The following is a 14368-nucleotide window of genomic DNA, read 5'->3' on the forward strand; positions in this document are numbered from 1 at the left end:
AGCTTTGCCTCCCTGGAGAGCCCTGTCTTGCCAAGGTTCCTCATTGTGGAGAGGTCTGAAGAGCAGCCTGAGCAGCCAGGGGCTGTTCTAGAATTGATTTCTAGTGGGGATTGGAACTGGAGTATAGCAATTCCTCAAAAATATTACATCCTCTTAATTTCAATGAAAATTCTTATGTAGATGGTACCTTACATGGACTCTGTTGTTATGGAGGGTCTGGGAGCAGGACACTCTTTGGAACAGATATTTAATTGCGTGTTCTTCAATAATATATATTTTCACATACAGTTTCAAATGACACAGTTCATAATGCTGGTTTTCTCTTTTTGCATGATAGTAATTACATTCTTGTTTAGTCATTTCTCTTTCTTAATAATCTATGTAAATTGAACTTCTTTTTAATTTCACCGCGGTTTCCAAATGAGATTACATCCACCAGTCATTTCTTACAAAAGCTTACAAAGCTGACTGCAATAGCCTCTTGACAGTCAAGTACAACGCTTTTAGGCCGGGTTTTATAAGGCTGAGCACCAAAGCACAGAATCATAGAATTGTAGAATTGGAAGGAACCTCAAGGGTCATCTAGTCCAGCCCCCTGCAAGGCAGGAATCTCAACTAGATCATACATGAGAGATGGCCATCCCACCTCTGCTTAAAAACCTCTGTGGAAGGAGAGTCCACCACCTCCCAAGGGGGTCCATTCCGCTGCAGAGCCTGTGTATGTCATTGGTGCATTCCATTGGTGCAGAAGCCTGTTTTCTTGACTGGTTCAATATGCTGCTGGAGGCTGAGCCAAGCTCTGTTCAGAGGAGAACATGAGAGGAGACCACACAAGACGGCCTTCTGGCCATTGGGGGGGGGGCTTTTCTACACTGCTCCCAACTCTGCCACAGCCTTTTGAGATGGGGCAATCGGAAATGGAGAGCCCTTTCCTGATTAGTCAGAAGTCCACCAGCATACGTGAAGTTCCTATTTAGTTATTTTTGCCCCAAAGTATATTCCTTTAACTTACAAGGAACTGCATTTGCCATTTTGTTCATTTATTCACCCAGTTTGGAGAAAATAATGCTACGCTACTAAGAATACAGGATATGGCTTGAACATTCTGAATCACTGCATAAAGGCAGCTGTTTCAGTGCCTTGTTGAATCATACAGCTGTCTACCATTCAATACTGGATAAAGTAGATCATGAAGTGCATCAATTAAAATAGTTAAAACTGTTCTTGAACTTAAGAATATTGTTTACTCAGAACAGTAGGCGTGTCCAAGGAGGTGTGCCTAGAATTCTCACCTCTGCTAGAAAAATGCAACCTGTGCTGCTGATAGAAATAGTACGACTCGTGCAACACGTTGGCGACTAATATACGGACAATAATTAATAAAATGATTATACATTCTCTATCAATCTTCTGAGAAAAATACAAAACCTTGTACAAAGCCACAGAGACTTGCGAACTACCCAACCTAAGATGAACTTAATGTCTGATTTCAATGGATTTTTCAGGTACTTAACTCAGTCTTTAGGTAAGTTCATGAAGATACCAACAAAAGGTAAGTTCGGTGTTGTTCACAATACTGAGAGATGCTACTGGAGTTGTAGATGGATGTTAATTAAGTTGTAGACAGGGTGCTGGCGTTTTGCACCTGTTTCACCCTGGCAGTCCAAGTGATCAAGAGGCCGTTGTTTGCCCCCGATGAGGCCCTTTTTCTGGGGCTTGCAGGTAGCACACTCCCAAGGTAGTTTTCCGGGCTTCTTCAGTGGTCTAATCTCAAAGCCTTGATATGTATATTGATATTCAGTTTCATAGAGAATACTATTTCTTGGCTTAAGCTTAAGAGACTACTACTACTACTACTACTACTACTACTAGAATTCTCACTTAAGCATCATTATCAAATATAAATACACCTCAGAACTGTTTTACTGCATAGTAATTGAAAAATATTCAGTGCAAGAAAAATTCTGAACACATCCAACCAAAGGATCATGGTCGCTCTCAGTTCAGGAAGGCAGCACATCATTTTCTAAGTCTGTGGCATCTGGATAAGATTCTATAGATTTATTCGCTCTCCTTTAACAAGACGACTTCGCATGATCCAAATATCCTAAGGACAGAAAAGAACCTTGTTTTGTGCGCAAGTTCATTCCCGCTGCACATACAAGCAGTTGCATATGGAAGGAAGCAAACCCCACCCAGATGTTTTGGTTCTGCATGAAGCTTTGCTTCTGAACTGAGGGCTCATCCACACTTTTGCTCCAGATTTCTAGCCACAGGCCTGAGCTTTCCAGGTCTGACAACTTTTTCCCCATTTTCTTACCACTTTCCCTATGAAAACACACTCTTTACTGCTGAACTGAAGGAAATGGCAATGCGCAGAAAACCCTCAGTTCACTGCCAGCAACACAAATCACTCAGCATGCCTAGTGCTTGTCCCCCAATGGTGTGGTGTGGTAGAAAGAATTGTAATATGCTATGTAGAAGCTGGGAGAAAGATCAGGATCAGACCTGCTCAACACCAAAGTACATGACTGAGTAGGCTACCACCAATGGAATAATTCCCAATACCACTATGTCAGACATATGCCGTGAAAAGTTTTTGATGCAGGATGTTCACAAACAATTTTTTTTTAGGAAACTGCTTGACCTTTATACAACTTAGAATAATATTGATGAAATACTCCCCCCCAAAATTTGTCTTATCTGTTATTGCAGCATTTCCTTTTTGCCACTTCAATATCACTTTCCTCTCTTTCTCTTTCCACAGTTTATGCACCAAACATTTCCCCAGTTTGCAAGTAAATTCAATTTATTTTTGGTTTAGCATAATTCAGTTTCATTTCCTTCTTCTGCATTGTTAGCATAGACAACTGTCTTTGCAGCATGTTGATTTGCCTAGTAGTATTTATTTCAGTTGGAGATCATTCGAACTATTTTTCTTTTAGTCTAATCTTGGACAGTTTTCTGTAGTTTTCTCTGCCCAGTCTCTTTCTTAGGATTAAAAAATTATGTTGTATGAAATAACCTCTGATGAAAGCTTTATTGGCACCCCAAACCATTTATATTTCTGTCCTTGTCTAAGTTATTCTCAAACAATTGTTTCAGCTTATGCTTGTAGCCTTCCACAACTGTTTCTTCTTGTGGTAGCGTTTCATTAAGCCTCTGGCTAAAGAAACCAGTTTTCTTTTTAAAAGTCATAATTACTGAATTGTGATCTAAGGAAGTCTTTGGTAATATGTCTATGGAGTTGCCAGTGTCTTAGTTAACCAAATCATATTTTTCTTGAGAAGCATCTGTGTCTTTCAGAGAAATATTTATATTTTTAGATGTCAAAAAGTTCCAAATTATCCATCATTTCAAAGAAAACCTTAGGTACTTTATCCTGGGAAGTTTTAATATTTTTCTTTGAAGTTCTGTCCTGCATTGGAAAGACCACTCCATCCCAGTCAGTTTTCATATGAAAAGTCCATCAACCACAAGCCCACAAGTCCTATATAAAATGTTGATTACTTTTTTTACAGCCTTGGATAGTAACTTCCACCCCAACATATCTACATTGTTCATCAGAGATTATCAGTTTTGGGCAAAAGAACTCCATTTCCCCCCCCCCCAATCCTGCAGAGATCAATTCCTCACCAAATTCTTTTTTTGTCAACTATTTTATATCATTTTCCCTAATATGTGTTTCTTGTAAACAAATTAGATTTTTTAAAAAAGAAATATATTTTTTCTCTTTTGAGCAATATTTGCTCCATTTATATTCCATGTTAAGTACTTGTAATCCATAGCTGAGAGGGTTATTTTGTCATATCTACAGCTCCCATTTCTGTTTCTTCAGTCTCATCCATTTGTATTTCTTCCATTTCAAATTTAAATTTCTCCACAAAGTCTCTTGCTTTCTGTACTGAATCAAGTTGAAATCTTTGTTGTTTAAAGATAAAAATCACTCCCTCCTGTATGTCCCATCTTGATTGAATTCTTTTCTGCTAAAGTTATTTGTCAAAAAATAGTAGCCTTTTTCTTTTTTGCAGTACCCTCAGTGGAATTTCTTTCAATTCAATCACATCTATATCATCAATTTTCAACTTGGTCTCAAAATATTACTGTAAGACTTCGTCTCTAGTTTTCCTTCTAGCAAATTGGACCAAAACATCTCTTGGAACCTTTCTTAATTTTGCAAAACGTGTACAGTGGTACCTCGGGTTACCTACACTTCAGGTTACAGACGCTTCAGGTTACAGACTCCGCTAACCCAGAAATAGTGCTTCAGGTTAAGAACTTTGCTTCAGGATGAGAACAGAAATCGTGCTCCAGCGGTGCGGCGGCAGCAGGAGGCCCCATTAGCTAAAGTGGTGCTTCACGTTAAGAACAGTTTCAGGTTAAGAACGGACCTCCAGAATTAATTAAGCTCTTAACCTGAGGTACCACTGTATTAATTTTGTAGATTTTGTCCATTTCTGCCTCCATATCAAGCACATCCTTTTTCAAAAAGTATGCCAGGGAATTACGGTAATGATTTTATCCCTAATATCTTCACCCTCCTCTTCTGGAATCTCTCTGAATTGTAGGCAGATCTCTTTGTCTCTCAACTCCATTAATGCCAAATTCTCCAAATATCTTTCCATCTGTTTGTAGCTTCACTTCTACTTTCCAGATGTGAGATATGCTGGCAGGTACAGGAGTTTCCCTTTCTCTCTGGAAGCTTCCGATAAGAATCAACGAGCCTCTGACAGGTTTATAGTCCATTTTATTTACACAGAGGCATGGAGCCACCCTCCTTCAGGATCTCAGTTGGTCCCTCTGCATCCCCACCCCTTCCACTGCCCCGCTCTCCCACCCCGGTGCTTCTGTTGAGACTTCACCCTTTCAGACCTCCTAGTGCAAGGGGAGGGAAGGAGGTCCCCACCGCTCTCAAAGGAAGAGTCTCCCAAGCGGTGGCTCCCTCCTGGTTGCCTAGCTTCTGACTCAGAGTTATCTAGCTCTTCCCCCGACTGTGCCGTCTTTCAATCGGCTGCTGGGAAAGTTGAAGGAAGAGGGGGGCAAACTCTCCCCTTCTTCTTCTGTCAGAGGCTGCTCTGTCCGTGTCTGCATTCCTTCATCTTCAGAGTCAGAGCAGTCTCTGGCATATGAGTCAGACCAGCCCCTGACACCAAAGTCTACACTTTATTTCTACAGACAACTGTGTATAGGATTCTTCTATTTTATTAAGTGTTCCTTCTAAATCTTGCCAGCTTTTCATCTATTTGTATTCAAATGGTCCATATTGTTTTTAATTTCATTCATTTCTAATTTAAGAGATTTTGTTTGCTCTGCCATCATCTGCTGAAAAATGTCAAAAGGGTCAAAAGGTATCAAAATATGTTTTTATTTCCTCTGCTGCCTTTTTCTTGCTGCCTGGCGTGCTGAGTATTCAGAGTATAAAAACAAACGGTCTTTCTTTTAAAGCCAGCTTCTATTTTCACCAGCTGTTTCTGCTTCACTTATTAAGAATGTCAGCCCTTTCTGTCTCTTTACTGCTCTCATAAAAACTTCAGCAACAGGACAGCTTCCCCAGATATCTTGTTCTGGCTGCAGCATCAATAAATGTAGCCCATTTAAAATAAACCAATTCCATTCTCACAGAGGAAATTTCAACTGGCAAAATAGCTTTTATATTCTTAGGCACACTTTTGTCAAGAAAATAAATAAATAAATAAAAATAATCCACTTAGAACTTAACACAGAAACTCCTTTGTCTGATTAAATCTTTCTTATGTCAGACCATAAATCAAGCCTTTTGTCTTCACTCAGCAGCTTAAACAGCAGTCCTCCTCCCTTCTAAATTGTAGAAAGTAGATGGCTCACTGGATGTAAGTTTTCACTGGCAGATGAAGAAACTCACTTAAGTTGTAAATTATTTTATTCCAAAAATAATTAAGAAAGAGAGGTGTTTTGTGGATCCAGTGTCCATATTGGCTGTTGTATCATTTGGGCAAGGTGAAATTTCCTCAAAGTCAGGGCCTCCAAGAAGACTTCTCTCTGCCAATCTCACCAGCTCCTTTTCTGAAGGAAAGCTGAAAGCCAATATTGGTGTCTATCATCAAACACCACACAACTACCACAGACAGCTGAGCTGATGGAGATAGTCCATTGGCCACCATCGCTCCCCTGGAAGTTTCTCCTTTGTTTATTTTTTCTTTCCTCTTTTTTCTTTCTCTTTCTCTCATTTTTCTTTTCCTCTTTTTCTTTGTGTTTTTAGTTTATCTTTTATATTCCAAAAATATATTGGGTATTTGATATTAACTTTATATATCTTTTCCCAAACTTTAATAGGGCAGGGGAAACAATAATACATACCATCAAGGTGATAGGTGAGTCTGTACCATGCTTGGCTCTTGCAACATCTACTGCTTCTTTCTCCATGTTCTCTTGAATTGTACCTTTCATGTCAATATAGTGGCACTCAGAACTTGCGTAATGACAGGAAATTGTCTGCATAAAAAGACCAATATAACTTATTTATTTTCATTTGTAAATGCATTTCTGCAAAGGCATGCATCCCATATGAAGGATAGGTTTTACCCCTCACCTCCAGCCCTCCAACAAAGAAACATAGAAATAATAAGGCACAACTTCAGGTTTTGATATTAATAGCTCAAACATGGGAAAGACTTGACATGAACTGAAGGGGGGGGGTTAGGTGTTTAATACCTGCAACCTCAAATAGCATCTTACCTTACGAAACCCTTCAGTCTTGTTCATTCCAGAGCCATGGATTAGCAAGGGATGGAAGAACACTGTGTCTCCTTTCTCCACAGCAAGGTGAACCCTTGGAATAGTTTTATCATAATCACGCACTCCATGGTACATCTTGTTTACACCACCCTGGAAGTTCAATGCATTGAATTATCTTCTTTATCCTAAAGAACTTAATCTTTTGAAACCTCCACACTTCAAAAACTTTTAGAACTGATTTATAAATATTAGGTCTATTTTGTTGGGTGAGACCAAGGCCTGATCCAGCTGAACAGTGGACAGTGGACAGCAATGTCCCTTCAGAAGCTCACATGCTGAATGTGAAGCTGATGGCCCTCCTGCCTCCTTTCCCCCTTACATCTTGTGTGGAGATGCCTGCTGCAACCAAACATGGATGTTCTGGCTTCCATTTGAGAAGCCTATTGCCCAGGATCATGTCTAATTAGTTTTGTCTAAGCCATTTGAGTCCATGGCCCTCCCCACAACTGGTGGCACTGAAATAGAGAACGTTTATTTGGTGAAATAAATAAGATGCTAAAAGAAAATATTGTATTGTCCCCCACTTTGGTATCTTTTTCTAAGGAAGAGAATAAAAAGATAAAATGAAAAGATTCGCTACATTACCTTCTTATTGTTGCATGTATATTGACTGCCCAAAGATGGAGAACATTGTCTCTATGATGGAGTAGTATATGGGAAATTGCATTACATGAAAATCTTACCTGCAGCCCCCTGCCTCCTCTGTCACAGCCCCCTGCTGCTGCTGCTGCTGCTGCTGCTGCCACCTCCTTCTCCACAGGCCCCTGCTCCTAATCTTGAAGGTGGCAGGGAAGTAAAAGGAGGCTGGAGATCTACCAACTGAGGAACTGCTTCATCTCACCTCATGGGTGGGCTGGTCTGTTCTTGTTCTGATTTCTTATGAGGGTAAAGGTAAAGGTAAAGGGACCCCTGACTATTAGGTCCAGTCGCAGACGACTCTGGGGTTGCAGCGCTCATCTCGCTCTATAGGCCGAGGGAGCTGGCGTTTGTCTGCAGACAGCTTCCAGGTCATGTGGCCAGCAGGACTAAGCCACTTCTGGTGAACCAGAGCAGCACACAGAAACGCCGTTTACCTTCCCGCCAGAGTGGTACCTATATATCTACTTGCACTTTAACATGCTTTCAAACTTCTAGGTGGGCAGGAGCAGGGACTGAGCACCAGGAGCTCACCCCATTGTGGGGATTTGAACCGCCGACCTTCTGATCAGCAAGCCCTAGACTCTGTGGTTAAGACTACAGCGCCACCTGCTGGTAAAGGTAAAGGTACCCCTGCCCGTACGGGCTAGTCGTGTCCGACTCTAGGGTTGCGTGCTCATCTCGCTCTAGAGGCCGTGAGCTGGCGCCGTCCGAAGACACTTCCGGGTCACGTGGGTACTGTACTGCTGGTACTCTCCACTTATTTGTCACAAAAATCCTCCATCCCTCCCTGTGATGAAGTCATAAAGAAATTACCTCCCACTCAGGATAATCATGCTGTTTCAGAGACCCCTTATGACTTCCTGGCCAAACTGCCAGGCATCCATTTCTGCGATCAATCTTCTCCATGGCAGTCCAGGCACAAACAATGCGATCTGCAGGCCGGAATGAGAAGTAGTGCAAATCCTGGTGCATCGGTTGGCGAGAGGTCTTCTTTCCTGCAAAAATTATTTGTATTAGCTTTCATAGTACAGATGCAGAATTAGTTAAGTAAATACAAGCACAATCTTCCAATACTTCTCATGTAGAGGTGGTGCAGTTTTGGCTACACCTTCACTGGCACTCAGAGAGTAGAACCAGGACTAGTATTTCTGGATTTAAGCTGGCAATGGCTGTACACACCCATCTCATAGAATAGAATCATAGAATCATAGAGTTGGAAGAGACGACAAGGGCCATCGAGTCCAACCCCCTGCCAAGCTGGAAACACCATCAGAGCACTCCTGACATATGGTTGTCAAGCCTCTGCTTAAACACCTCCAAAGAAGGAGACTCCACCACACTCCTTGGCAGCAAATTCCACTGTCAAACAGCTCTTACTGTCAGGAAGTTCTTCCTAATGTTTAGGTGGAATCTTCTTTCTTGTAGTTTGGAACCGTTGCTCCGTGTCCGCTTCTCTGGAGCAGCAGAAAACAACCTTTCTCCCTCCTCTATGTGACATCCTTTTATATATTTGAACATGGCTATCATATCACCCCTTAACCTCCTCTTCTCCAGGCTAAACATGCCCTTCCTCATAAGGCCTTTGACCATTTTGGTTGCCCTCCTCTGGACACGTTCCAGTTTGTCAGTGTCCTTCTTGAACTGTGGTGCCCAGAACGGGACACAGTACTCCAGGTGAGGTCTGACCAGAGCAGAATACAGTGGCACTATTACTTCCCTTGATCTAGATGCTATGCTCCTATTGATGCAGCCCAGAATTGCATTGGCTTTTTTAGCTGCCGCGTCACACTGTTGGCTCATGTCAAGTTTGTGGTCAACCAAGACTCCTAGATCCTTTTCACATGTACTGCTCTCAAGCCAGGTGTCACCCATCTTGTATTTGTGCCTCTCATTTTTTTTGCCCAAGTGCAATACTTTACATTTCTCCCTGTTAAAATTCATCTTGTTTGTTTTGGCCCAGTTCTCTAATCTGTCAAGGTCGTTTTGAAGTGTGATCCTGTCCTCTGGGGTGTTAGCCACCCCTCCCAGTTTGGTGTCATCTGCAAATTTGATCAGGATGCCCCTGAGTCCATCATCCAAGTCGTTGATAAAGATGTTGAATAAGACCGGGCCCAAGACAGAACCCTGTGGCACCCCACTAGTCACTCTTCTCCAGGATGAAGAGGAACCATTGAGGAACCGAACCCTTTGGGTTCGGTCAGTCAGCCAGTTACAAATCCACTGAGTGGTAGCATAGTCAAGACCGCATTTTACCAGCTTCTTTACAAGAATATCATGGGGCACCTTGTCAAATGCCTTGCTGAAATCAAGGTAGGCTACATCCACTGCGTTCCCTTCATCTACCAGGCTTGTAATTCTGTCAAAAAACGAGATCAGGTTAGCCTGACATGACTTATTTTTCAGAAATCCATGCTGACTATTGGTGATCACAGCATTCCTTTCTATTTTTTTAAAAATAATATTTATTACTTTTAAAGATTACAAAAAAGGAAAAGAAAAGAAAAGAAGACAAGAGAGGGAAAAAACAAAAGAGAAAAAAAGCAATACAATACAATATATAAACAATACAAAACACAACCTAAACACATTAAACTAAGCACATTAAACTAAACTAAAGAAAATCCTAACCCTAACCCTAACCCTAAATAAAACAAAACAAAAACAATTTAAAAACATACATCACACCTTTTCCATACTCTATCTTTCATTCCCTTGTTTCCTCGACCTCCTCTCACCTCCCTTTTTGTATTCCACTTCTATTAATTGTTTCAGCAAATCCTTTCCATCTTTCTCTATTTTCTAGCATATTATAAATATCTCAACATATTTTTAACCTTATTTTCCATTAAGACTAAAATACTTATATATGCTTAACTCCTTATAACATTTCTGCTAAGGCCGTAAAATTTCATTCCACCATTTTTCTATCACTCATTAATTTTACAGTATTTCTATATATAAACTTTAAATTTTCCAATCTTCTTCCACCATCTCCTCTCCCTGGTTTCGGATTCTGCCAGTCCTTTCCGTCAATTCCATATAGACCATCAACCTGGAGATCTTATGTCTGAGGCTCTTAACTCTTTTCCAGGTCCCTTCTGCAGGTCTTCTTCATATTCTTTAATGCTAAAGAACAGATCTTGGGAAGACTCCAACCTAACAGTACTTTTATTCCTTCTGGACAGGTCAGCCAAATTTCCATAGTTGAAGCTAAGATCCATAAAGTGTTTCAGGACATGTTTCAAGATTCCTCCAAATCCAAAGGCCCCCAGAACTTCAATCTCCTCCAGACCCAAGTCCCTGTCCCAGAAGTCAGTTAATCCCTGCATAGAGGGATCTTTCCAACTTTCCTTCTTCAGTCCAGGCCGGGATCCGATCCTCAGAATCTGACTTTTTCTAGATTTGATCATAAAAGGCCTCAACTTGTAGTCCTCAATTTTCTTCTGTAAGACTGAGGATCCCGCTTGTATTACTTTAGATTCTACAACAACAGCTTTCTCCTTCTCCTCCACAATTTGTCCTGCCAAAGTAGATTCCTGTACCAAGTCCTGAATTATATCTGTGTTGGTGCTCACTTTTTGTTTCATATTAGTCACTTTTTGTCCCAAGTTGTCAATTTTAAAAGCCATGTCATCCGTCTTCTTATGAAGCTGTTCCAGCGAATAGCTTATCTTGCATTATACAGTCACTATGGCTTCTCCTGTCAACATTTTTAAATGGTCCAAGGTCAATCTCTGGTTCTCACAATTTCTTATCTTGCAGCTGGAGATTCCCCAGTTACACTCCTGTAACAGTTTCAAAAGCTCCCTTAGAGGGAAACAGTCTCCACTTGTATCAATCCTTTCAAACACAACTCAAGCCATAAAAGATAGTTTCAGTTTTCAGTTACTTTTCCTCCTTTTTAAACGTAGAAGAGGACAATGGAAACAGTATCTTTCTCTTATTTAGCTAGCTGTCAAATACTTTCTGTTCACAGTCAATGAACTCTCCCAAAACATCACTCTTTCTGGCAGCCCTTTTCCAGGTTCAGAGCAGTGGTAATTTGATTTTTCACTCTCTCCTGCAGGCTCGCTAGGTTCAAAATTTCCCCCCTCTTCTCCTGCTTCCAAGGGGGGTTTTGTAATTTTAACCGATGGAAATTTAATCCTTTGCCAAAGGCTTTCCAAGACTTTAGCTTGTAACGTCTTTGCTTCAATCTATTTACAAAGAGGAAAGCGGACTTCCTGTTTAAGACCTTCCCGTTTCGGTGCCAAATTAAGGTATTTAAGGATCCAATTTTCCGTTCTACTCACGGGTAGTTGTTTAAAGTCCAATTGTCCACAGGAAAAAGTCAGCGCTCTCCGGCAACAGCAATGCGGCTTCACTCCGTGAAAGAAGCAGTCAATTCAAAGCACCGCGCCACTCACCCCACGTCGCTCCAGACCCCCAAAACAGGGTTTTCCCCGGGAGTAGGGGAGGCGCAAAAGGTGCCAGCCGAATCCCAGGTTCACAAGCTTCTCCCGCTTATGATTTCAATGGGTCTCCGCCTTCGCCGTGGCGGTCAGACCCTGCTTTCTACGGAGCAAGTTCCTCCCGATCGGAGGAGCTCCGCCATTGCCGGAGGCGCCAACGTGGAAGTCCTCACAGCATTCCTTTCTAAGGTGCTCACAGACTGTTTGCGTAATGATCTGCTCCAGAATCTTCCCTGGTATTGATGTCAGACTGACTGGGCGGTAATTATTTGGATCCTCTCTTTTCCCCTTTTTGAAAATAGGGACAACATTTGCCCTCCTCCAGTCTGCCGGGACTTTGCCTGTTTGTAATTCTGTCAAAAAACGAGATCAGGTTAGTCTGACATGACTTATTTTTCAGAAATCCATGCTGACTATTGGTGATCACAGCATTCCTTTCTAGGTGCTCACAGACTGTTTGCTTAATGATCTGCTCCAGAATCTTCCCTGGTATTGATGTCAGACTGACTGGGCGGTAATTATTTGGGTCCTCTCTTTCCCCCTTTTTGAAAATAGGGACAACATTTGCCCTCCTCCAGTCTGCCGGGACTTCGCCTGTTCTCCAGGAATTCTCAAGTGGTTCTGAGATCACGTCTGCCAGTGGTTCTGAGATCACGTCTGCCAGTTCTTTTAATACTCTTGGATGCAGTTCATCTGGGCCTGGAGACTTGAATACATCTAGACTAGCCAAGTATTCTTGTACTATCTCCTTAGTTATTCTGGGCTGTGTTTCCTCTGCTGAATCATTTGCTCCAAATTCTTCAGGTCGGGCATTGTTTTCTTTATTGGAGAAGACTGAGGCAAAGAAGGCATTGAGGAGTTCAGCCCTTTCTGTGTCCCCTGTTTGCATTTCACCATCTCCTCTGAGTGACCCCACTGTTTCTTTGTTCTTCCTTTTGCTACGAACATACCCATAAAAGCCTTTTTTGTTGCTTTTAACCTCTCTAGCAAGCCTGAGTTCATTCTGTGCTTTAGCTTTTCTGACTTTGTGTCTACACGTGCTGGCTATTTGTTTGAATTCCTCTTTGGTGGTTTCCCCCCTTTTCCATTTTTTGTACACATCTTTTTAATCTTAACTCAGTTAAAAGTTCTTTAGATAGCCACCCTGGCTTCTTTAGGCACCTTCCATGTTTCCGTCTCATTGGTATTGCCTGAAGTTGTGCTTTTACTATCTCCCTCTTAACAATCTCCCAGCCATCATGAACTCCCTTTCCTTTTAGTATTACTGTCCATGGGATCTCACTCAGCACTTCCCTAAGTTTTATGAAGTCGGCTTTCTTAAAGTCAAGAAATTGAGTCCTAGTATGCTTGGCTGCTCCTTTCCGCTGTATAGTAAACTTCAGAAGAGCATGATCACTCGCGCCTAATGATCCTTCCACTTCTATCCCACTAACCAGGTCATCAACATTGGTTAGGACCAGATCTAAAATGGCTGTTCCTCTTGTTGCTTCTCCCACTTTCTGGACAATGAAGTTGTCTGCAAGGCCAGTGAGGAATCTGTTTGACCTTATGCTCTTGGCTGAGTTTGACATCCAACAGATATCTGGGTAATTGAAGTCCCCCATTACTACTATCTCCCTTCCTTTTGCATGCTTGGCCATCTGTTCCAGGAAGGCATCATCTATGACCTCCGTTTGGCTTGGGGACCTATAGTAAACTCCCACAATGAGGTCACTGTTATTCTTCTCTCCCTTAATTTTGACCCAAATGCTCTCACTTTGGCTTTGAGGTTCTAAACCTTGGATCTCTTCACAGGTATACACATCCCTGACATATAACGCCACTCCTCCTCCTTTCTTGTCTGGTCTGTTTCTCTTTTTTTTAAAAAAAAAAAAATATTTATTAAAGGTTTAAAGATTACAGAAAAAAGAAGAAAGAAAAAATGAAAAATTAAATAGAACAAATCAATACCTTACAATACATAGGAAAGAAAAAAAACAAAAAACAATACAGTAAAACAAAGAGAAAAACAAAAACAATTAAAAGCACATCCAATATTTCCATATCTTTGTCTTTCATTTACTTGTTTCATCGACCTCCTCACACCTCCCTTTTTTGTATTCTAATTCAATTAGCTGTTTCAGCAAATCCTTTCCATCTTACTCAGTTTTTGTTCTACAATTTATCTTAACACAATCTAACCTTAAATTTTCCACTTTGACCCATTAACAATCTATTTTTACTTAATTCTTTATAACATTTCTGCTAAAGCCATGTAACTTCATTCCAGCATCCTTCTAACATTCATTAATTTTACAGTATTTCTGTAAATAGACTTTAATTTTTTTCCAATCTTCTTCCGCCAACTCTTCTCCCTGGTCTCGGATTCTGCCAGTCATTTCCGCCAGTTCCATGTAGTCCATCAACTTCATCTGCCATTCTTCCCGGGTGGGTAAATCTTGTGTCTTCCAGTGCTTTGCGATAAGTATTCTTGCTGCTGTTGTAGCATACATAAAGAAAGTTCT

General features: G+C 41.2%; 1 protein-coding gene across 3 annotated transcripts in view; it reads right to left on the reverse strand.

Annotated features, from left to right (window-relative positions):
* Window positions 1-233: 233 nt before the first annotated feature.
* Window positions 234-14368, reverse strand: part of LOC310744219 (phytanoyl-CoA dioxygenase, peroxisomal-like) — a 31464-nt gene continuing 17329 nt past the window's right edge. For all 3 annotated transcript variants that reach the window (XM_083575357.1, XM_083575356.1, XM_083575355.1), the window contains 5 exons: window positions 8227-8408; window positions 6715-6864; window positions 6337-6471; window positions 1882-2107; window positions 234-1292 (listed from right to left, as the gene is read on the reverse strand). In XM_083575357.1, coding sequence (XP_083431483.1) covers window positions 2054-2107; window positions 6337-6471; window positions 6715-6864; window positions 8227-8408 — 521 coding nt within the window. In that variant the 3' untranslated portion in view covers window positions 234-1292; window positions 1882-2053. The remainder of the gene's footprint in view (window positions 1293-1881; window positions 2108-6336; window positions 6472-6714; window positions 6865-8226; window positions 8409-14368) is intronic.

This window comes from Podarcis filfolensis (genome assembly GCF_964270895.1).
Source record: "Podarcis filfolensis genome assembly, chromosome: 10".
NCBI lineage: Eukaryota > Metazoa > Chordata > Lepidosauria > Squamata > Lacertidae > Podarcis > Podarcis filfolensis.